Source organism: Mauremys reevesii, linkage group 7 (assembly GCF_016161935.1).
Source record: "Mauremys reevesii isolate NIE-2019 linkage group 7, ASM1616193v1, whole genome shotgun sequence".
Lineage (NCBI taxonomy): Eukaryota > Metazoa > Chordata > Testudines > Geoemydidae > Mauremys > Mauremys reevesii.
Window position 1 is genome coordinate 29,010,031 of NC_052629.1, and position 24,672 is coordinate 29,034,702.

The window sequence follows — 24,672 nt, forward strand, 5'->3', positions numbered from 1 at the left end:
GAGCTGATTTTCAGTGGCACTCACACTGCCTGGGTCCTGGCCACCAGTCCGGGGAGATCTGCATTTTAATCTAAAATAAATGAAGCTTCTTAAACATTTTAAAAACCTTATTTACTTTACATACAACAATAGTTTAGTTATATATTATACTTATAGAAAGAGACCTTCTAAAAACATTAAAATGTATTACAGGCATGCGAAACCTTAAATTAGAGTGAATAAATGAAGACTCGGCACACCACTTCTGAAAGGTTGCCGACCCCGGTCTAGTGAGTCATAAGAAGTAACACATCAGTGCACTTTTGACAGTTTAAAACACTTCAGTCATTTTGGCAACTTATTAAAGAGACAAATACTGTACAAATGGATGCCGCGTGCCTTTGAATTGCCTTTTAACGTTTTATTATCAGCACTAAAGCAGACTAATGTTTTTCTCTATTTTCTTTAAAGAAACATTGCAAAAGTTGTGAGCCAGGTTCATGCATTTCAAGAAAATCCCTATACCTTTACTACAGATTTCAAGCTCCAATCTTACCTCAAACAAAGAATAGCTCATTTTAATGATGCAGACATTTCTGCTTTAGCAGCTGACAACTGTGCCAACTTCCATCAGATACCAGCTGAAAAACATTCCCGAAAAATTCAGGACACATTGCGCAGAATGAAGGCAACATTTCAATAAATGTTTACATTTTACCTGCTTGTTTAATTCTAACTCCAGAGTATAAAACTGTGGATAAAAATGGCTTCGACTCCTGTATCAATTCCCAAGCAAACACTGGAGTGAAAGGAGTTTTAAAACATTAGCTCTATCTGAAATGGATATATTTCTTATCACAGAATCATAAAATGTTAGCTAAAACTCTTAGACCTGAGCAACAGGAAAAAAGGATGACTTGTCTCTAGTATGAAAATAGTCCTTAGATGATGTCAGAAGAGAAGTAATGTGTAAAGAAGCTAATGTTTCAACTTTCAGTGCTGTTTTGGCCTAAGAGAATTCAGATTATAATTGACAAAGTATAGATTATATTTTTATGTAAGCACTGTACATTTGTATCCTGTCACTATGTATTTGAATTTATGGATATACCTAGCCTTACATTTTTGATGGGTTTTGCTTTTGTCTTAGTTTTAAATTATGAATGTCAACACTACACTCTTGATTTTGAGTGATGGAGAATCTTCCCATTGGACATCAAGACAGAATAAGTAAAAAGGGAAACACTGCACTGTGTATTTTTAATGCCCTTGAGCCAGCCTATCTCCATATAAAACTCAGATCTGAATCAACATTTTACCACTGTGTTGACCTGCTTCTGCCTTCATGGCCTAATGAAAAGAGTAATTTTTAAGGCTTGCTTGCTTCATCTCCAGTTGTGATAAGTAATAGTTGTAAAATTTGTATGTGAGTTTACATAAACATGATTATGCCTTGTGCTGAGGTTACTTTCCTAGTATTGTAATGTTCAAAAGTATGATAACACAAAATAACTTTGCATCAAATTTGTAACTACATCATGCCAAAGGTTGGTATTTATAATATTTTTACAGTGAGCTGTGCTTATAAAACACTCTGACTGGCAATGAAATGTGGTTCTATAGCTAGAAAGTTCATTAAGGTACCCCAGGCTTATGCAAGATCTCTAAAACGTTGTCTGTATCTTGTTGATAAAGCTAAGTATTTCTATATTGTTTTCAGAGGGGTGGGGTCTTAATGTTACAAAAAAACCCAGCTAAAATAAACAAGTAAAATGCATTTCTCAGATCATAAAGTGGTGGTGTCAGAACTGTGTTTCAAAAAGGAGAAGTATCCTGTTGAAATCCCAGGTATGAATTGATTGCATGGAAATATTCTTGTAATTGGAGTGTTCTCCTGGTTATGTTGACTGTAACAGCATTTACTCTGTATTGTTTAGAAAGGCTTAGGATCTTTAGCTACAGAAGAAAATGGCTTACTAATAAGAAATTGGGAGATGCACACTTGTAGTATTTTGTAAATTATAACACAAATTTCTAGTGTAACACCCTGTTGCTGCTGAATTTGTAAATATTCAACAGAAAATGCATGTGCATGTGTTAAGTTGTGGTTTGTGTACAGTGTTTAAGAGAAAAAGATCCCAATCCGATGGCAATATATGATCACCAACTTCCTGCTCCCCTTTTCCTCAGTGTGCTAATTCTTTCCATCATTAACTACTATAATTATTTTTTCACACTGTGATGTATTTTCAACACAAGGCCAAATATTGTGCTCTGTTACTGGTGTAACTGAGAACAGATCTCTGTCTGTGATCAGGGAGTTTTTGCATAAATCTTTGTCATTAAGAAGCAGTTCTGTGAATCCTGAATCACAACTAAGGAAGTAAAATTTGTTGCTATCTTTTGATTGTGTTCATATAATATTTTTGCAACATAAAAAGTACTGTAGTTTGAAGTATTCTTACATTACTACAGTATATGAAGAAAGATGGCAATGACAGATGTAGAATTGCCAGACAAATCTTTTTAAAATAGATTATCTATCTTATTTTAACCTGTTCTTAATTATCTTTAGTTGTTGGCTTTTTCTCAATCACAAAATATTGTGTTTGTTCCATGAAAATGACTGATACTATTCAAGCATCTAAAACTCATTTAATACCTTCTATATATTGCTTCAATATATTACACTTTGTATTGCTATAAATGTATAGAATTACTCTTGCAGTACTTTTATATGGTGGAAAATTATGTTCTTGCCAATCAGATATTAAACTTTTAGATTTTGTATTTAATAAAGATATCATCCCAAAATCAGAAATAAAATATTTAATATAAATAAAAATTGCTGAAAATAATTGTTTCACAGGCAAACCACTCTTTGGGCATTACTATAAGCAAATTGCTTATATGTTGCATGACAGTTTTTTAAATAAAACTGTTTCTAGACAGGTTTCATTTAGTTGTATGCTTGTTGTTGACACAAATACATGACCGATTTGTAGGCTGGAATGAGCCAAAGTTTTCTCTGTTACATGGTATATTTCCCGCTGACATGTGAACTCTCTGACGTCAATAGAAATTGCACCTGTGTAACTGAAAGCAGAATTTGAACATCCTGTCCAAGGAATAAGTTCTATACTCCTTACTCAGGCAAAACTCTCATTGAAATCAATCAGAAATTTGCCTAAGTACCATAGGATCTGGTCCTACATTCCCCTCCCAATCCTTGAGGAGTTATACATGTCCATCCCCACCAAGTGAGATTAAATAAAGCCAAAGCCGTTAAAATTGCAGATTGTCAACTCATTAAAATACTTTACATGGTAAGAGAAAGCAATAAATATACTCCTAAAGTTCACAACATAAAACTAATTAATTAATGGCTCTATTACCAAAATATATAGGACCAAATCCTCCAGTGTTACGCACTCACTTTTGTGCATTGTCCCTTCAGCATTCAAATGAAGTAATTTCATTGTATTGCATTTAATGCTGTGAATGGGTATCTCTCTACCTCTAGTCGGAGGCTGTGCTGGATATCTTGGGATGGAGTTTGGTTCGGACTAGCAGAGTGGTAGGTTTAAGAGCTGCGTGTGTGTGTGGTAGGTTTAAGAGCTGTGTGTGTGTGTGTGTGTGTGTGTGTGTGTGTAAGTAATACATATTTCTCCATGTAAATGACTCATGGTAAAGAATGCAAATGTAAAAAACCTAAGAAATTCTCAATTACACCTCTACCCCGATATAACACAACCCGATATAAGGGGGGGTTCGCATACAAAGTGGTAAAGTCTGACACACTGCTCTGAGCAGCGTGTTAAGAGTGCTGGGCCAGGCCAGGGCCAAGGGGTTTGATAAGGGGAAGAGGGTCTCGGGGGTGGTCAGGGGCAGAGCCGGTGCAACCATTTAGGCAACCTAGGCGGTCGCCTAGGGCACTGGGATTTGGGGGGGCGCCATTTTCTTCGGCAGCAACTGCGGTGGCCTAGGCTGATTGGCGCCGCAAGCCTGGGAGGCAGGACAAGTGAAGCAGCCATGGCGTGCTCTGGGAGGAGGCAGGGCAGGAGTGAGCTGCTTCACTTCTCATGCCTCCCAGGCTTGTGGCTCCAATCAGCTTAGGCACCGCAAGCCTGGGAGGTGGGAGACGTGAAGCAGCGACGGTGTGCTCGGGGTGCTCATGCTCGTGCTCATGCGCAGAGCAGGGGTGAGCTGGGGTGGGGGGGCGCCTCAGGGCGGAGGGGGGGAGCTGCCACAGGGAGGGCACCTCAGGGCGTGGGCACGGGGGGGCACAAGGTGGAAGTTTCGCCTAGGGCGCTAAATATCCTTGCACTGGCCCTGGTCAGGGGCATCCCCTCCCCCACCAGGTCTGGGGGGCAGGAGCTGTGGGAGAGCACTTTTGCAGACCCTGCAGTCCCAGAGTGGCCCAGGGGATTAGCAGGGGGCCGGAAGCAGCCCACACTGCTTCCCTCACCCTGGCCCCAGCCATGTCGCTTGGGGGAGGGGATCCCCCCCGCACTCACCAGCAGCGGCGGAAGCAAAACAGCCCAGCCCCAGCCAGCTCCACTCCGCCAGCTCCCAGCCCAGTGCTCCGCTTCCCGCCGCTGCCGGTGAGTGCCTGTCGGGGGGGGGGGGGGTGTTGATAGGGATCGGAGCAGTCAGGGGACAGGGGGGTTGGGTAGGGGGTGGGCTCCTGGAGGTAATTAGGGAGAAGGGTCTCTGGAGGGGGCGGTCAGGGAACAAGGAACCAACAAGGGCCAAAGCAAGTTTGATATAACGCGGTCTCACCTATAACACGGTGAGATTTTTTTTTGTCTCCTGAGGACCGGGGTAGAGGTGTAGTTGTCTACAGTCTACTTAATTTGCACACTAACATCTGCGTTACAATGATCTTTCTTTACATGATAACACAACATACACACACTGATACACAAATCTCTGTTTTACTGGATTTAATTGTATTGCTTGCTAAATAAATAAATGTCACTTTACCCAGTGCTAAGGGATCTTGTAATGAAAGACCATATTATAAGTACTAATGGGTGAACCTCTTCTATTAAGGGCGGGAGGCTTCATTTAGTTTTGATGTGATTTCACATTCAGATTAACTCACTCTTGTGTTCTGTGTCTTTTGTGGTTCAGCCTAGTCAGCCTCCTGTTGGGAGGTCCTGAATCAGAGAGGCTGAAGAGCTTGTCTTCTTTGGCCTGGCTGCCTTTATTCTGGCATCCTCCACCTCATTAAACCTTGACATCTGTCATCCACAGGAATTTTCTAGAGAGAAAAAAGTTGATAAGGTAATATATTTTACTGGACCAACTTCTCACCCACCTTGTCGCTGTAATATCCTGGGACCAACCCGGCTACAATGACACTGCGTACAAGAATGGAGTTTTCTTGAGGCAAGGTCTTTAGCTTCTCATGCGGTTGCTTTTGGAAAAGGCTATATGCTTTCCAACTGCTGTTGGATGACAGTCCTCTTTTATAAGCTGCAGTGGGCTCTCACCTGCTGCTGCCCAGTTATGAATTTGGTGTACTTTGTATGACATCCACAAGCACTGAATGGACTGATACACAAGCACATATGGTAAGTGGGAAATCCTAGAAACATAGGAATTGTATGTTGTATCAGGCCAGTAGTATATCTAATGTAGTACATTATCTAACTACTGCACCAGTCCCCCTGCCCTCACCCCCACCCCCAAAAAAACCCATGTAGATAAGGCCTTAGTAATTTGTCCACCAAGCATTATAGCGGAACAGGGAATTGAACCCTGTTAGCTAAATCTGTTCAGTGCCTTATGCACATGTCTATCTTTTTTATTCTAATTTTCCTCTTTCATGTTTTAATGTTGGCTTCACTAGTGTGAGGGCACCATTTTGTAAGCTAACTTGATTCTTCACAGCTTAGTACCAACACAATAAAATGTAGTAAGGACGCATAGGTTGCAATTCTTGGGCAGGGACAAGGAGGGACTGTGAGCCTGAACATTGTAATTTCTGGAAAATGTGTTATCTCAGGGCTTGCCTACACTTAAAATGCTACATGTGCCTCTGCAGAGCTTCAGTGTAGACCCAATTTACTCCAACGGGAACGATTCTTCTGTCAGCATAGATAATCCACCTCCACGAGAGGCCATAGCTAGGCCAATGGAAGAACTCATCTATTGACCTATTGCTGTCTACATGGGGATTTAGTATGTATGTATCCAGCTCAGTAGTATGGATTTTTTACACCCTTGAGCAACTTTCTTATGCTGACCTAATTTTCTAGTGTAGACCAGACCCTTAAGTCCATTGCTAAGAGCCTTCACAGAATAAATCAATGTAAGGTCTTGCAAATAGCATCATCATCAAAGATGTAAACTCTACCTCTGATGCACATGGTCTCCATATCAATGAGAACAGGAATCTTTGCTTTGTCCATCCTATTCAGCTTGCTTAGGAGTAAGTTTAAAGTGCAGTTGGACTATTTGTATGCTAATAGTAAACACAGCCAATCTAAGGTCCCATCCACAAATAAACAGTGCTGCCCGGCCTTGGGTTACAATATAGTAAAAGAATAGCATTGTTTTTGCAGTGATCTTGGCATCAAACCTTATGTTAATTCCTTATCTCAGTAATGTGATGTCTCTAGAAAGTCCATCATGTTTAACAGTGCTCTGTGTGTTCCCTGATACTATATTCTCTACAGTGTAGAGAGGACCCAAGAAGCATTCAGCTGCAGTCATGAATTTTTTTAAATTTCATTTTCTTCTAACCTTTTCAATTTCAAGGAAGGCTTTTACTTTGCATTTTTTCCATTGCTGCCTAGAATTTAGTCTCATGTAACATAATTAAAATGTTAGAATAAAGGAGCTGCGGTTGAATCTTTGGGTCCATGGACTTTGTGCCTATGCAATGGATGGGATATGTGGGTCCCTGACCTCTAATCTAAAAACACAACAATTTCCTGTGGATAAAGCATTTGAGCAGAACACAGTAGAAAACAGGGCAAGCGCATGCAGACAGGATGCTGCAATGGGCTGAGACCTATAAAAAGAAAAGGGGGATTGAATTTAGGATCTCTCTGGAGAGAAAATGCTGAATTCTTTATACCTCCTACAACTTGTCAACCCAGGGTTAATGACAAACTTAACCCAGTTGTCGAATGCCTTTGTTCAATATTTAATCCCTCCCCCTATGCTCACAGTTTTTTCTTATTATGAATTTCCTTCAAAATATTCTGTTATACAAGCAGTTGGAAAAGGTGAATTTTTTTGAAGTCCCCTATTATTGCAGTAGGTACTGAATATATTTACTAGCCAGTTTCACAGTGGTTATAGCAGCAGCACGTTCTCCCCCCACATCCTGCTCTGTATGGCAATATTTTCTGTATGTGATCATGTATTTTAGTCAGAAGGTGTCACCAGAGAGCCTTGCCTTGTAGCTTTTTCAAAACTTAAAACGCAACACAGGACTCCATAACCAGTATGGAACAAAAAGTGTCTGACCTTCCCAGTGTCAGGCTAAAATCCCTCCATTTAAAAAGAAAACCTGCTGCTGTCTAATTTTGTTAATTTCCATTTTAAAATGAAATATTAAATACAATTCTAATCATGGGCACTTTAATGTTTACAGGGACATGCTACATAATTGCATAGTTAAAAGTGTGCAAATTACCTCCCTGCCTGTTGCTTTTTTAAAGCACTCATTTCCATATATCAGGGTGTGGTGCATAATAATGAGAGTAGTCAAGATAAGGAGGCAATGAGAACTTTTGGGGGAACATTGGAACAAGATGGCAATTTATAGGTATAGCACATAGTGGTGCGCAGAATTTAGTCACTTCTCACTCCCCATTATAACTTTCAGGGGCGGCTCCAGGCACCAGCGCTCCAAGCGTGTGCCTGGGGCAGCAAGCCGCAGGGGGCGCTCTGCCGGCGCCAGGAGGGAAGCAGGCAGGCTGCCTTCAGCGGCTTGCCTGCCGAGGGTCCACTGGTCCCGGGGCCAGCGGACCCTCCGTGCTTGGGGTGGCAAAATGTCTAGATAACTTTTTCTCTTAATTTGGCTGTACCTTTCTGAGGCCATGTCTATGGCACACACTTCTGCCAGCAGACCTATATCAGTCAGGATCCCTGACTGACCTAGCTATGCTGGCAAAATTCTTGGTGTTGGTACAGTTATACCAGCAACAGCCCCAGCCCTCCATTGTGTAATGCAAGAGTAACGCTGTGTCTTCACCAACGGTTGTCACTGAGGCTTCCCACAGGTGCAGCAATTAGGGTTGCCAACCCTCCAGAATTGTCCTGGAGTCTCCAGGAATTAAAGATTAATTTTATTTAAAGATTAATGTCATGTGATTAAACCTCCAGGAATATGTCCAACCAAAATTGGCAACCCTAGGAGCAATCTACCCATACACTAATAAAATGCAGGCCTTAATGCATACTGGCTTGAGCTGAAACGTTACATGCTGTGGGCCTGTCAGGGGGCTGGATTTGGCTGACAAAAAGGGTCATTCTTTTTCCAGAGCTACTTGATTGTAAAATAGTGGGTTGTTTCCCTGTATAAAAAGTACAGATATGCAACAACATGTGTGCACATACATGAGTTACAGAAGTGTTTGAAGCACAAAAGGCTGGCTCCATTATTCACATTACATTTTTTTCACATTCTTTACCAGCCTCTGCAAGCAAATGCTGCCACTTGCTGCTGCTCTAAATTAACTTTTGCTGCCTTCAGAATAAAATATTCAAAGTGTTTGCAGATAACAGCAGTAAATTTACACCTATTTTTAGCAATTCCCTAACACATACTGTTATGCAAAGCAAACATTGTTGGTAGGTGCTTTTTGTGCATCTGACCTGAAAGAAAATATATATATAGTCTAGGTTTGTTCTTTCTTTTCTTTTCCCACCCTTCACTCCTTTTTCCTTTCCCTCTTTTAGATCTCGGGGTTTTTTTTCCCCCTTGTCCCTCACCAGCTGCAGTTGTTTGGTGATTGTTGTTGCATGTTTTTGCTGCTCTCTCTAACACTGAATTCAGTTTACATAATTATTGGTCTCTCTCACTATTCCCTGCTCCCAGACACCCCTTCTTCCCTCATTAAGTATTTTTTTCTCTTCACTACAGAAGCCTAGGAGCTCCATGTGTGGTTCTTCTTCAACCATCACCGAACTGCAGGTATCCATGCCTTTCCTTCTCCTGAACCCAAGGTGCCTCTTATGTTCTCTTCAGCTCCTATAATCTAATCTCACTATAGGAGGGAGATTCTCTTCAGACCTAGAGATTTTGTGGGTCTGAAACCCCCATGCATACCAGACTTTCCTCAGAAGGCGGGGATATAGGGCTGCAAGAGGAGACTGCCAGAGCTTCAGGTTTTCTATCGCTGCTGGGGGATGAGTGTGGAGTGACCAGGAGGGTCAACAATAGTGAGAAACTTCTGAAAAATGTCCCTAGTGCAGACAAGGCAGTTGAGCAGGGTTGTAGCAACAAACAGGAGTGTGTAACAAGGTTGAACGTGACCCACAAAGTAAAATAAAATCAGGCTGTATTCCTTTATACAATATCAAAAAGAGGGGAAGAGCAGTTGCTGAAAGGTTTTCTATTCCCCCCCCCCCTGCAGAACAGGGTGACCAGATGTCCTGATTTTATAGGGACAGTCCCCATTTTTGGGTCTTTTTCTTATATAGGCTCCTATTACCCGCCACCCCCGGCCCGATTTTTCACATTTGCTGTCTGGTTACCCTACCCCAGAAAAAGAGAGAGAGGGCAGAGATGCTTTAAAATGCATGCACTAGAGTCTCGGGTCTTGAAGAATGGCTGGGAGGTGGGGAACCAGAAAAAAAAATGGAGTGAAGACAAGTGAAAGCAAGAAAGATGAGAAAAATGGACTAGAAAGATAACAGGAAGATAAAAATGTATTTTTGTTTCATATGGCTATATGCTAGCCTATGATTTAGGGGCAGCTCAAGGATAAGATTTATCACTGGGGAGAGAAGAGACGAGTCGATAAAATGTTTTAATCTATAGGACCAATGCAGTTTAAAAGAGCACTGGCTGGTATAGGCCAGCATGGGCACAGAGAGTGATAAATGACCTAAGGAGTGCCAGATCTGGCTGCATGCTCTATGGCTGACTTCCTGTTGCTCAAATGCTAGTTCTAAACTCAAGAAAAATAAAAATTAATATTGAAAGTGGAAAGTTACTTTCAGGGGTGACAAATGTGTTACTAACTGCACAGCTATATTTCTGTGTAATATTCTTTTTTTAAAAGGCAGTGGGTGAGTAACTAAAGAATATCTTTAATCTTATTCAAGCCACCAGGTGGATCTATCTTAAGGTACTTTGCTAAATGTAATTTTAGAAGAATTTGTCATGGAAACTTTGATCCTTCAGCAAATACTTGCAAAACAAAGCAACCAACCACCACCTTGATTTAACATATTAGCTGAAGAAAGGCTCTTTTTTGTTATCCCTTATAAAAGATGTCAGAGGATGAAAGTGAAATGTGTGGTCTCTCATTCACATTCCTAGTCCATGTCCTCTGAATTGGTAATAGACTGGGTGGGATTTTTCTGTGTAAATTTCCCTTTGTAGATACATCTGATATCACCATCTGAAAAACCAATCTAGGTACAACCCAGTTCCTAATGCATGGATGTGCACACAGCAATTAAACCTTGTGTGTATTAGGAAATGGATCCATTTCTGACAATTGTTTTCTTGGTGAGTGGTTCCCCCTGAGCCAGCACTGAAATTGTCTAGACACACAGAAACTAACTCCATGATTTTGACACTGTATGGAAAACAGGTGTGTCCTGGCTGTGTGCTAGCATAGAAGCTCTGTCTGCTCCTGCCCTCCACCCCCAACTACACAACAATAACTGTGTTTAAATAGCAAAGAGTCCTGTGGCACCTTATAGACGAACAGACGTATTGGAGCATCTGACAAAGTGGGTATTCACCCATGAAAGCTCATGCTCCAATACGTCTGTTCGTCTATAAGGTGCCACAGGACTCTTTGCTGCTTTTACAGATCCAGACTACCCCTCTGATACTTGTGTTTAAATATTGTCTTAGCCCTAGCATGTTATAGCTTTTCTTCTTTCTTTGCAGTTTAAACAAACAAAAAAAAAGCTTGCTATTTTAAACCAAGGAAGTGGTGGATTCTCTGTCTTCTGATGTCTTCAAATCAAGAGTGGATATCTTTCTGGAAGATAGGCTTTAGCTAAACCCAAGTTTCTGTGTTCAGTGCAGGAGCAACTGGGTAAAATTTAATGGCCTGTGATATACATGAGGTCAGACTAGATCAGTGGTTCTCAACCAAGGGTACGTGTACTCCTAGGGGTACGTAGAGGTCTTCCAGGAGGTACATCAACTCATCTAGTTATTTGCCTAGTTTACAACAGGCTACATAAAAACCACTAGCAAAGTCAGTACAAACTAAAACTGCATAGACAATTTGTTTATACTGCTCTATATACTATACACTGATTTACTTTATAATTATATGGTATAAATTAGAAAGTAAGCAATTGTTCAGCAATAATGTGTTGTGACACTTTTGTATGTTTATGTCTGATTTTGTAAGTTTTTAAGTGAGGTAAAACTTAGAGTACACCAGACAAATCAGACTCTTGAAAGTGTTACAGTAATATAGGAAGGTTGAGAACCACTGGACTAGATGATCTAATGGTCCCTTCTGGCCTTCAACTCTATGTAAAATCATGTTTGAATCAGGGGTCAGCACCACCGTGTTGCGTGATGGACACTTGGCAAAATTACCGGTCTTAGTGACGGACAGTGGCGGGGGGGCAAGAGGGTGCTCCGGGTGCAGGCAGGGGGTTGGCGTGTGGGAAGGGGAAGGGGTAGGGGCTCTCGGCTGGGGGTGTGGGTTTTAGGGAGAGGCCATCAATGAGGGGTTCAGAGTGTGGGAGGAGGAGGCTCTGGGCTGGAGCAGGAGGCTGGGGGTGTGAGGGCTCCAGCTGGGGATGCAGGCTCTGAGGTAGAGCTGGGGATGAGGGGTTTGGGGTGCAGGCAGGTGCAGGTTGGGAGCCTCGGGGACGGTGCCTACAGAGTCTCCTGGCCACGCCTCTGCCTGCAACAGCAGGGATGGGGAGCCACCTGAGGTGAGTGCCCCCACGGACATGGATAGCATGTTTGTAGAAATTTTGGTGGTGCCCAGAACCCGCCCCTGCCCAAACTCCGCCCCGCCCCCAAACTCCACCCCCCACCTTCCCAAGGCTCTGGGTGGGAGTTTGGGTGAGGGAGGAGGTCTGGGGTGCAGACCCTAGGTTGGGGAAGGGGATTGGGATGCAGGATGCAGGCTCTGGGAGGGAGTTTGGGGATGGAAGGGGTGCAGAGGGATGGGGTGCAGGGGTGAAGGCTGTGGGGTGTGGCTGCAGATGAGGGGTTTGGAGTGTGGGAGGGGCTCAGGGCGAGAGTAGAGGTGTAGGGGGTGAGGGCTCTGGGGCTGGCAATGAGGGGTTTGGGGTGTGGGAGGGGCTCAGGGCAAGAGTAGGAGTGTGGGGGATGAGGGCTCTGGCTGGGACTGAGGATAAGGTGTTTGGGGTGCTGGAGGGGCTTGGGGCTAAGGTAGAGGGTCAGGGTGTGGCAGCATGAGGGCTCTGGCTGGGACTGGAGATAAGGTGTTTGGGGGGCTGGAGGGGCTCAGGACTAGGGTAGAGGGTTGAGGGTGCGGTGGGGGGGCTCTGGGGTGGGGCAGAGCTGGGGATGAGTTTGGGGTGCAAGCCGGCTGCTCTGGGACAGGGGCCAGAGAGGACTCCCCCCAGCCCTTTCCCTGCCGGCAGCAGCAAGCTCTCGGGGAGGAGCCCCCCTTTCCTGCTCCCCAGCAGCACACTGTCACTGTAGCCTCACTGGTGGTGAGGGATGGGGCTGCCTCCTTGCATGGGGCAGAAGTGGTGACTGTGGGCAGAGGGGGCCCCCCCTGTGCTGCTTGAGGGTCCTGCCGGAAAAGGGAAAGGTTTGAGGGGGCAGGGCAGGCTCAGTCAGTCTGTCCTGGCCGTGGAGGTGAGGGGGGCACTAGGACCCTGCAGCAGCAGTTGCTGGGAGGCAACATGGAGCTGCTCAGGGAAGAGACAATCAGTGATTCTCTGCTCCTGGGCCCGGGAAAGACGAGTGGGGGGCAGGGCCCGGGGGCAGCAAGTCGGGGCCGCGGAACACTCGGGGGGGGGGGGCGCAGGTGGGGGAGGGGGCACCCAGCTCCATATATTGCTGGAGCTGGGTCCCTGGTTCTGCATATTGCTGCTGCCCGAGCACCACATGGGTATGGAACTCCCCGCGTATGCCCACGGGCCTCACATTTTTTACCATGCACACTTGTGTCCATGTACAGACACGTTGCCAACCCCTGGTTTGAATCCTGGTAAATGACTAGGCCCAAACACACACCCATGTTGGTTGTTATATTTACAGCAGCCCTGGAGGAAATTTTCCCACAGGTTCCCCACCACTAGAAGCAACACCTTACAATAGAGAGGCCATGGGAGCTGATGACATTTTAAGTACGGTTTTGAAATAGATCAGTTACAGGCACAGTGAAGTATCAGGGGGTAGGTAGCCCTGTTAGTCTGTATCCACAAAAACAACAAGGAGTTCAGTGCCACCTTAAAGATTAACAGATTTATTTGGGCATAAGCTTTTGTGGGTAAAAAACCTCACTTCTTCAGATGCATCTGAAGAAGTGAGGTAGAGTGAGATTTTAATTGTCATCTCTCCATTGGCATTTGGTTTAATTCTAGAGTTCCCTGGTATTTCTGTGAGCATTTGGTCTGTCTAATGCCCCATGAAAAACTCGTTCTCTTTCTGTTCAGGAGGAGAGATCAGACAAGTGCCTGGTGAAGGGGAGGTCAGTTCAAGGGCACCTTGTCCCCTTTAGTGCCATTCAAATCTTTTCACCATATTTATTTCCTATGGGGAACGGCTAGTCCTCAGAACTGAGTGGGGCTGGAGAATGATTCCAGGTCAGAAGCCGCAGCGATTTATTAGCGACCTTAACCCTGCAGCCCCATGTAGGCAGGCTGCAGAGGGGAGCAGGGATTTTTCCCTGCTTGGCCGTACGCCTGCACAACGCCCAGGGGCTTGCCGGGGAGCGGCACAAAAGAAGGCGGACGCCTCGCGTTGGGCCTGAACGTGCCCCTTTATCTGCATCGTTGCAGCGCTGCCCGGAGGGGGCGCAGGGTTTAGCGGTTGCCCCAGGGTTTACACGCCGCCGGTGGTGGGCAGCGGGCGGGGAAATCGCTGCTCCCCGCTGCAGCCTGACTGCAGGGGAAACCTGGCACCGCCGAGCTGGTCCCAGCGGCCCCGGGCCCTTTGCAAGGGGCGGTCCTGGGCTGCTCGCTGTACGGGCCGAGGGGCGGTTTCCTCGGCTCCCGATCGGGCCGGCGTAGCGCTCTGCTGCTCAGACGAGGAGGCGGTTTCACCCTCCCTCCAGTCCTGGCTGCTGCTGGAAGACCTGGGCCGGGGGGGGGGGGGGCGGAGCGGTCCTTCAAAGCTGCAGCCCAAGCCGAGATGAAAGAGGTCAGCCTCGCACCTCAGCGGGGCCGGGGGCAGCCCGCGAAGTGCCCTGGTGGGGCGGGGACCTGTGGGCTGGAAGCTGGGGAGCCCATTAGCTAACAAAGGCCGAGGCTCTTGTCCTTGGGCCCACCACATTATCAGCTGATTAGTAGGAGTCCCAGGGAACAGCACTGCCAGGGAGCCTCGGGGTAATGGCGCTGGAAAGACAAAGGGGGGCCCAGGTGCCCTGTGCTTAGACGGGGGCGGTGGTACAGCAATTAAACAGCTTTATCCTCCCAGTAACCCTGCAGCAAGCGCCCCCCAGAGGGGGATCTGGCTAATCTCACCTATAACTGTCCGCCTCTAGCACAGCCGCTGCTCCCAGTCCCGGATCCCACACCCCACTGAGGCCAGAGAATGGGGCACCCAACGCCCTAGGTAGTAAAGTTAAACGCAGCCTCTCCCCATTTACCCCCAGACAAAAGGGCCCTTGGTTTGGCTTTGCATTGCGGATCCCAATCAGTGCCTTTGATCTGCGGGGCTAAAAGGAAGTTGGCTGTTAATATTTTTCAGCAGCGGCGGCGCCGACGTCTCGGAGAGAGCTATGGGCTATCACATGACTATCTGCATAAAATATTGGAATCGTAGCCAGGAAAATGAGCGGCGCTTTCATGCCTGTACGCTCCGGAGAATGACCATGCAGCTTGGAGACGAGCATAAAGGAGGGACCCAGTCCTGCCACCATTCAAAGACATGGCAGAACTTCAGTGGGAGCAGGATCAAGCCCCAAGAATGATTCTGAGCGTAAAGATAAGTCAGTTGCTGGAAAACACCTCGTGTAGCGTCATAAAAGCCACCAGTTAAATATTCAAAGCAGGTTGCATTTGAATGTTGCCAACTGGTACACACACAAAAAGAGCAAAACGTGCCAAATAATAAATAAAAATAGAACCAAGGTGACTTTTAATAAATAACGCAGTATAAGCAACAAGTTCAGCAGGTGGCTGTTAACTGTTGTAATATTCATTATACCTGCAAGTCAGCCAAACTGTAAATAGGATAAGTAAGCACACTTCCTGTAGGATGTACATTACAATAATACCTTTGTTCCAATTGACTAGTTTGTGCCCCTTTGCACACTCTGCATTTAACACACAATCGTTTGGCTGAAACAGTTGCTTTAATAGATTTAAACTGCATTTATAAATGTAATTGGTGTTTAAATTTGTAAACAAAACAAACCAGATACATGGGGGATGCTAAAAGTCTGTCATTTTTAGTTCCATATAATATACAATATGTTGTGTGCTCTCCAACAACTTACCATTGTAATTATGATTTGACAATGGGCAGGTTAAAAAGAAAAAGGCTTGCATATAAAACACATGCAGTGTCTGGCGAATGGAAATATTTCTCTTATGGGGCCAGGGATTAAATAGCTTCATGTCCTAACTTGCCCCATTTGTGAGCCACAATGAGGGTGAATCACTCAAAAGGGGGGGGGGGATAGAGAGTGATTTAAAATGAAAAGTAATGCCAGAAAAAAATACAACACTTTTCTTTTTAATTTTCAGGTGAATTTAGTCCTAGTGAAAGAAGGTGTCCTACTGAGATTCTCAAAGAAAACTAATTATCCCCAGGACAGGTACACAATACACAGTACAGTCCAGGCTTCCCCAACCCTCACTTCCAGAGGCCACCTCTGGTCCACATGAATTAATAAAACTTAATGAAGGGACCCAATTTCAATACTATCATTTGTAGCTTGGTTGGTACCTCATATTCTTATCTGTACTAGCCTCCAACTCCCCTTAAAATTTCCCTACATTCATACTCTGAGCGGGTTTATGTAATACCATGGTGAAATGTTGGCACTAGAACTGGTTGAAAAATAAGTATGACTTGTGAAAAATGTTAGCATGACAAGGTTGATGAGGTAATAGCGTTTATTGGGCCACCTTCTGTTGGTGAGAGAGAAGGAACAGTTGGTACAATACAAGATCCATCACTCATCCACCTAGGCTCTCTTAACATCCTGGGACCAACATGGCTGCAACAACACTTCATACAACAGTGAAAATGACATTTTCTGATTTTTTGATTGAAAAATCTCTTAATTTTTTTTTTTTGCTTTTCCCCACTGAAAAGGGGGATGGAAAGGAAAAAAAGAGGATGGTGAGACCTGAAACGTGAGGAAGGGGGGAAAGGAGGCAAAAAGAGAGAGGGGACTGGAAACCAAAAATTTGCAGATGAGGGTGTTTTTTCTTTTAAAGAATAGTTATGTGAAGATATTTGGTTTGTGAAAAAGGCCGTTTCTCATTGAACTGGGTTTCAAAGAATTTTGGCCAGCTGTAGCTGGCACCCATTCTCACAATTGCTGTCACAAGTTGAGAAATTTAGGTCTGGGGAAAACTAATGTAGACACGCACTAAAGCCCTGTCTATAACAGAAATGTTCATAATCATCTTTAGTATGTATGTAATAGGGGTGCCATTGTTACCTATGTTTGAAGCTGTCTGGGTTTAAGCATTTTAATACTGTTCCGTTTAGCCTTTCTTAGGAGGCAGATTCAGTCTGCCTAGTTTTAAATATGGGTTGAGTGGAGATTATGGAAGATGGCAAATGATGCTTACATAGATCCCTACCTAAGGTGGAGCACAGACTATTGTTTGCCCTGAAGGTTTTGTGGAAAACCTCCCACTTATTTTTTTCTTTTTTTGGTCATTTTCACAATAATTTACATTTGCCATTATGCACATCGTGTATCCATTTAATCAAGAAAAATGCTAATTAATTCAACCCTCAGTAGAATATTTGCTATAAAAATGCCCTTGCTATGGTCTGGTATCCACTTCTCTGCCTACATTGTGTTTGATACACCTAGCCAGGCTGTACAAAGATGGGGAATCCAAGGCATAGAAAGATTTGAGGGCTAGATTGAAGCACTTGGCCATAGAAGCCACAATTAAAATCCAGCCCCAGAGCACTAGATGGTCTAAAAACATGTACAAAGACACAATTCCTGCTCCAGTGAGTTTATAGTATAAGTAGATAAGTGACCTAGGGATAATGATGCAATCAAATAGAGAAAGCATTTTAAATTTTAAATATATATGTAAATTATGTATATAGCATATTAAATAGATAAAGTGTCAATGATCCCCATCTAGCCAGCACTGATTGGTACAATTGACATAGGCAACTTAGTAGAGGTGAGTCTTGAAGAGTTATTTGAAGAAGAGTGTAGAGGCCTTAAAGAGTGGTGCAGGATAGGAATTCCTTGCATAAGAAGCAGTGTGGAAGAAAACAGAGATTTGTGTGAAATGCTGACAAACCAGCAGAGCAGAGTAGGACAGTGTGAACAAGTAGGGAGGGGCAGAGCTGTGAAGGGTCTTAAAAATCAAGTTTGAACTTCATGCAGTGAGTTAAGTGGAGGGATTCAAAAAGTGGGGTGAAGTGCCAGGAGCCAGGGCCGGCTTTAGGCCAATTCAACCAAGTCCCCCGAATCGGGCCCCGCGCCTAAGAGGGCCCCGCACACAAGCCCTGACAGTGCGCTGTACCGGGGTGGCCCAGCTTCCCCAGGGGGCAATTTAAAGGGCCTGGGGCTCCCAGCAGGGACTGGAGCCTCAGGCCCTTTAAATTGCCACCAGAGCCCCACTGCTAGAGCTCTGGGGGCTATTTAAAAAGTCTGGGGCTCCCCTTGCTTCTACTGCCCCAGCCCTTTAAATAGCCCCTGGAACCCCACTGCTTTGCCAAGGCTCCCGTGGCTATTTAAAGGGCCGGGGCTGTAGAAGCAGGGGAGCCCCAGGCCCTTTAAATAGCCCCCGAACCCCGGGCTGCTGCTGCTGCTACCCTGGTGGGGGAGGGAGGAGGAGGCACTTACCGTACAGGGTGGGCGGTACCCCCTGTACCCGCACCCCCTGCCTGCACCCAGCGCCGCACTCCCTGCCCTGCCTGCAGCCAGCCCCTGCCCGCACCAGCCCCGCACCTCCTGCCCTGTCTCCAGACAACCCCTGCCGCACGCCCCTGCCTGAAGCCAGCCAGTCCCGCACTCCTCTGTGTCCAGCGCTGCCAACCCTTGCCACACCCCCCTGCAGCCCTACCTGAAGCCAGTCAGCCCACCCCACACACCCCTGCCTCCAGCCAGCCCCACACCCCTTGCCCTGCTTGCAGCCAGACCCTACCTCCAGTCAGCCCCTGCCCTGCCTCCAGCCAGCCCCATGTCCACTGCTGCCCTGCAGTTCCCAGGGCAGTAACCCTGCTTCAATGAGGGGGGGCAGGGAGCAGCTGGGACCCACACATGGGCACACCCTAGGGTGTCCAGAGAGCAAATGTGAAAAATTGGAACAGGGGTGGGGGGTAACAGGAGCCTATATAAGAAAAAGAACCCCAAATCGGGACTGTCCCTATAAAATCTGGACATCTGGACACCCTAGCACACCCCCAGGGAGTGGCGGGGATCCACACACATGAAACGGAGCTCAGTTCTAGTTCAGGCTCATCTTTTTAAAAAAGAACTTTAGGTCTGGTTAACGTACATCTGTATTTTCCCAGACATGTCCAGCTTTTTGGTTCTTAAATCGCCATCCGGGAGGAATTTTTTAAAATACGGACGTATGGTAACCCTATTGGTACAAAAAATACATACTGTGGCACATCCCTTAAAGCAGAACTTTTTACAGGGAACCGGTTGCTAAGAAATGAAAGGCTTTTTTTTACATGTTTTTTTTTTTTAGTCATCCCTGCCGGGGCCCCGCCAAAAATGTTCGAATTGGGCCCCGCACTTCCTAAAGCCGGCCCTGCCAGGAGCACTGGGAAAGGAGAATGCTTTTACCAACTGTTTTGAATGGACCAGAAGGTGTGCTGTAGAATTCAGGGAGGTTGCAGTAAATAAGATATAAGATGATGAGGATCTGGGCAGGAGTCACTGGAGATAAACCCTTCCCTTACAGATTTGATTGGCGGAGATGGTGGCATTGTCAACAGTGACAGAAATGACAGGTCAGGAGATGTTAAACTGAAGTAAATAATGAGAAATCCAGCAAGTGTGTCAGAGTAACAGGCCAAGTTTCAGGATTTAATGTAGAAATTGGAAGTGGAAAGATACGTTGGAGTGAGGATAGCTATTGAAATTGAGCAATCAGAGGAGAGCCCACAGAAGGAGGGTATAGACAGAAGAGCAAGAAGACAAGGACAGTGGGGGAGGGGGAGGTACAGAGGTCCTTCCCAAGGAGTATCTGAGGGGAGAGGTAAGAATAGGAGGAGGAGATGAAGCTTCTTAAATGTTTTAAAAACCTTATTTACTTTACATACAACAATAGTTTAGTTATATATTATAGACTTATAGAAAGAGACCTTCTAAAAATGTTAAAATGTATTATTGGCATGCACAACCTTAAATTAGAGTGAATAAATGAAGACTCGCACACCACTTCTGAAAGGTTGCCGACCCCTGTGGTAGGCCATAGAAATCCCAGTGAAGTCAAAAGGAGTTCTGTGCATGAAGAGTGTGTAGAATTGGATTTCATCCCACAGCTAAATACTAATGGCTGTTGTAGCAAGCAAGCACTATGCCCAGCAATAAGAGGTGTGTACTGGGCCCACCCTAAAGCCCCAGCCCTGCAATTTGTTATGTGTGTGAGCAAATCCCACATTGAAGTCAATAGGGCTCTGTGAGAGTGCAGCAGTCTGACTGCACAGAGTCAAATCCAGGATCAAGTGTTTAGATTGCCAGCCCTTTAGGGCAGGGACTTTTTCTTATATATCCATAAAGCAGCGTGTTCCCCTCCACCTTGTCAAAAAAATCCAAGTAAAACAATGGCTCATAATTAGCTGTTAAAACATACACGCATAAAACTTAACAGACCTAATTTCTGGACTTGTAAAATCTCAAACTTAAATTAGACCTGTGGAAACCTTAATTGGTACTCCGCTGTCTGCAGAAAGTAGAAATTACCAATTCACTCAAGTATAGTTTTCTTAAAATATAAATTGAATAAAGTACATTTCTAAACACCCGATACGTTTAGAGAAAAGCTCTTTAAATTCCCGATTGTCTTTTGAAGCTTCTGTGAGTTCAAGCAATAAGTGCCATTTACATAGGGATAGGATGTAACAAGTATTGTAAATCACTTACAACAGAGTTCACTAATCTATTGGCAGACATTGTGGAGCCAACCCTAACCGAGCTTTGGAAAATGTGTGAACAACATCTTTTGTGGGGGAGACCTGATGGCAATTAGACGATACTTATCTGGGCCTTTGATGTTTGTTTACATAAACAGCATTTTCCTTGGGACTCCCTTTATAAAAGAAGCAACCCAGAGAGAGGAATTCTCTTGACTCTGCTGCTCAAAAATCCATCCTCCCCTAGCTTGTGTTGAAATAGAAGACCGCCAGGATGACCAAGGCTCCTTTCTCTGTAGAGTGGCTTTCCCAGAGCAGCCAGGACACCTATGAACCACAGCAAAGGCCCAGTAGCTACGCAGAAGGCACTCAGGGCAGGACTTTTGCATCACATGGATTGCTCACCCGGGTCGGAAATCCAGTCTGCAACTCCAGAACAAACCCACAACCGCACCAAACAGGGAAGAAGGGTGAACGTATAAAGACCCTGGACACCTCTTCTAAGAACGACCCCAGGAGTGAGAAGCTTTTGGATTCTTCCTCCTCTATAGGTGATTATAATTGCATTGTGCTTTAAAGACCATCCCAATGAATGCTTGCCCTTGTTATCTCTTCAGTGAGTAGAGGGAGGGAGGAGAGTTGAGTTATAACAGTGAGTGGAGGGAGGAGAATTGTGCATTATTCTTTGCTAAGTGTATTGGGACACAAAGGGTGAAATCCTGGTCCCACTGAAGCCCGTGGGAGTTTTGCCGCTGACTTCAGTAGAGCTGGGATTTGACCCAGGGGATGGTTTTAAGTGACCGGGCACAGGACGGGGAATCGGGACTCTTGAGTTCAATTTCCCCGACTACCACAGGTTTCAGATCTGACAGTGGGCAAGTCATCTGATCTCCCTATGCCAGCCTCCAAGGGGAGTTCTTTGGTTTGACCGTGGTAACACTCTTGGAGCGCCTATGGGGCCAGGAGATACGTGGGTGCAAGGCACTAGCTGAGCCCTTCCATTTAGGAGATAAGAATCGCCCCGGAAAACTGCTGATTTCCGTGCCAGGAAAAGCCTTTGTCATCTGCCCGCAGTTGCGTCCTTCAGTGTTTAATGGCCGAGGGATGCGTGAGCCCTGCAGCTCCCCACTGGAGTGCTCTGAACGGGGCTGACCTGGTTCCTCTCTGTGCCCAGCAGCAGCACCAGCCGCAGCCAAGCGGGCGTGGGGCGCCGCGGAGTCCGGTTCCGACTGGGAGAGCGGCCGCTCGGAGTGCCAGTCCCCCGAGGAGCCCGGCGGCAGGGGCAGCCGCCGCTTGCGCACCGCCTTCAGCGTGGAGCAGATCAGCACCCTGGAGAGCTCCTTCAAGCGCCACAAGTACCTGGGCTCCGCCGAGCGCCGCAAGCTGGCCGCCAAGATGCAGCTGTCCGAAGTGCAGGTGAGCGGGCCGGGCGGCGGGCTAGAGGCCGGGCCGGGCTCTCCGGGGGCGCCTGGGTGACACTCTTTCTTCTCCCCACAGATCAAGACCTGGTTCCAGAACCGGCGCATGAAGCTGAAGCGGCAGCTGCAGGAGATGAGGCCGGAGCCCTTCTACAGCCCCGTCCCCTTCGGAGCTCGGGGCGGGCCCCTGCCCCTGCACTACGTCTACCCGGCTCACCAGCCGCTCCTGGCTCACCTCCCCAGGCAGGAGGCCGTACCCGCCAGCTTCGCCTTCCCAGCACTGCCAGCCTCTGGCCTGAGCCCCGCCAGCACCTTCCGGGGGGAGCCAGGCTTCTGGCAGGCGCCCTGCTTTGTGGGCTACAGAGGTTCCAGGGCCTTCTTGCTGCCCATTTGAACCCGCTGGGCTGGCCTGTGACTCAGAGAAGGATTTGCACTAACTCTGGCTCTGCGGGGTCGCCTAGGCCTGTACCTGCCTGCTGTGTTTATGATGCGATCCCCTGGGACATAGCGACAATATTGTATATGGACACTTACATGAGGATAATGGGGCCGAGTATTAATATAATGTGGAACCGTCCAATAAAACCGAACACTTGCCAGCTTTCACTCTACTTCCTTGCACAAGACCTCAGGAGCCCTTACTTGCCATAATCCTGAACACAGCCTCTTTCTTTCCTTCCTTCCACCCTGCCTCCTAAATTCAGGATGTCAACTAATCTGCAAAGCCCTGACTCAAATCCAATGTTTCCCTTCCATGGGCCCAGAATAGGCTCCTATATAGATTTGCAATTTGAGCTGGTTTAATAGTCTCTGCCTGGAGACCACCTTTTAAGGAAGTGGGTTTGAGAGTTTAAGAATCATAACCTGGAGAAACTCAATACCCTGCCAAACCACCCAGCAGCCAGCAGAGTGTTGAACCTTGCAGTATGCACACAATGGGTGATATCGTGCTCATGGCAAAATTCCCATTGACTGCAATGGACTTGACTGTGGCCAGGATTTCACACTGTGTTGAGTTTTAGTGCTGCTGCCTGATCCTTGGTACAGAGGCGCCTATACTTGCCCTGTTCTGGTTAAAACTGTTACTATTATAGACACTCCATCATTATCCAATTTAAATCACTAGGAGTCAAATCCTAGGTCCATTGAAGTCAATGGCAAAACTCTTACTGAGTGACTTCAGTGGGGCCAGGATTTCACCATAGGGAAGTTTGCTACTGACACAAACAGGAACAAGATTGGGCCCTGTGTCAACTACTCCCTGGGTGGCTCTGCTTCTATTTTATTTAATCTGACAGCACTAATATATAATGACCATAGGATTCATTTTCAGATTTATTCATGCATCTAAAATAAGGTGTTAATATTTGGGAAATCAGCTTCCTACATTTAAGCATACAATGATAAGTCTAAGAGATCTGTCCAGAATCGGGCCTGCAGCTCTTATTCACATGAAAAGCAGATAGCTACATCAGTAGGATTACTCTTGTAACCTTGAGCAAGGGCTTTCAGGATCAGGCCAATTACAGTAGTGACTGACCTGGAGGAACTGCTATGTTTTACAAAATCAGAAAGGAATGGAAGACATATTTACATGAGAGGCCCTGATAGTCTATGGTGGAACAAGTATGACACAGACAAAAGTACATATATGTGTGCAAAGCAGACTGGCTCGTGCACATTAATTTTTAATATTTATACACTACTGCTACATTTTAAATGTATTTTTGTGCTAGCCAACCAATTACTGGGGAATACCTTTTAAAAGACAGAGTGTATAGACAAATTAGATAGGCAATTAGTAGGCATTTTTTTTAAAAGTATAAAATTTTAACTCCTCACCCTGAAAAACACCACCCAGCCCTTTGAGATTTCTTTGATACCAAATACCATGAAAGGGTAGGGTATTTGTCTTTTTGTTTGTTTGTTTTTGTTTTAACAAATGAATATGCAAGAATAAATAATCCCTAGCTCAACCAAGTGTGGTTAAATGACAATGTTCAAATTATAGGTGTTCCTGGAAATGTTGTGCCTCTGGGAAGCCTTCTGAAAAATAACACCATACTCACATGAACTCATCCCACCCAGATCAATCCAGATTTACTTTTCTATTTACTCTTATCATTGATCCAGCCTTGTAACTTCTTCGTCAGCTTAGACTCCTGTCAGTCTCCTGTGAGTCGGGGGTCCCACCATAATGATATTCAGAAACTCCATTGTATCAATCAGGTGTCAGGTTGCCTTCAATAAAATCCAAAGATAAAACATTGGTTAGTCTGTCCCATTTATATTTTGCTGTGAGATTCACTGTTGGTTTTTTAAAATTTAAATAATACTACCTTAAATAAGAAATTCACACTCCGCAAGGGCCCATTGGCAGCCCATGGAAATCAATGGAAATGGGGGTGGGAGGACAGGGGAGATAAACTGGAAAGGATTGTTCTGGTTTCATTGACTTCAACTGAGCTATAAAAAGTTACGCCAACTGAGGATCTACCCCAAGATATTTTGAAAGACTTCCATTGGTTTCAGATCAGGTCTCCTACACTGCATCCCTTTAAGCTGCTCTGACCCCTTGGCCCAGGCATATGGCTTTGTTTTGCTTTCTCCCTTGTGCACTCCAGAATAGGCTGGACTGATGCTGAGCTAGAATGCATA

At 45.6% G+C, this 24,672-nt stretch overlaps 2 protein-coding genes across 12 annotated transcripts in view; both read left to right on the forward strand.

The window, feature by feature from the left end:
* KNDC1 (kinase non-catalytic C-lobe domain containing 1) overlaps positions 1-2,782 on the forward strand; it is a 99,992-nt gene extending 97,210 nt beyond the window's left edge. For all 5 annotated transcript variants that reach the window (XM_039481918.1, XM_039481917.1, XM_039481919.1 and 2 more), the window contains one exon: positions 451-2,782. In XM_039481918.1, the coding sequence (XP_039337852.1) occupies positions 451-682 (232 nt within the window). In that variant the 3' untranslated portion in view covers positions 683-2,782. The remainder of the gene's footprint in view (positions 1-450) is intronic.
* Positions 2,783-14,361: 11,579 nt separating this feature from the next.
* Positions 14,362-24,266, forward strand: VENTX (VENT homeobox). 7 transcript variants are annotated; one of them, XM_039481621.1, is made up of 5 exons: positions 14,362-14,494; positions 15,044-15,284; positions 20,755-21,147; positions 21,771-22,012; positions 22,094-24,266. In XM_039481621.1, the coding sequence occupies exons 3-5, from the start codon at positions 20,871-20,873 to the stop codon at positions 22,406-22,408; spliced, it is 834 nt and encodes a 277-aa protein (XP_039337555.1). In that variant the 5' UTR covers positions 14,362-14,494; positions 15,044-15,284; positions 20,755-20,870; the 3' UTR covers positions 22,409-24,266. The 7 variants fall into 7 exon arrangements, with proteins under 7 accessions (XP_039337555.1, XP_039337557.1, XP_039337551.1 ...); XM_039481623.1 differs by having other exon boundaries at positions 21,774-22,012; XM_039481617.1 differs by having other exon boundaries at positions 20,896-21,147.
* The last annotated feature ends 406 nt before the right edge of the window (positions 24,267-24,672 follow it).

Coding starts and splice junctions, on each gene's coding strand:
- VENTX (XM_039481617.1), top strand. CDS start 15,224: ATGGCAGAACTTCAGTGGGAGCAGGATCAAGCCCCAAGAATGATTCTG. Junction 15,285..20,895: donor GATTCTGAGCGTAAAGATAA/GTCAGTTGCTGG, acceptor CTTTCTCTGTAG/AGTGGCTTTCCCAGAGCAGC. Junction 21,148..21,770: donor GGATTCTTCCTCCTCTATAG/GTGATTATAATT, acceptor CTCTGTGCCCAG/CAGCAGCACCAGCCGCAGCC.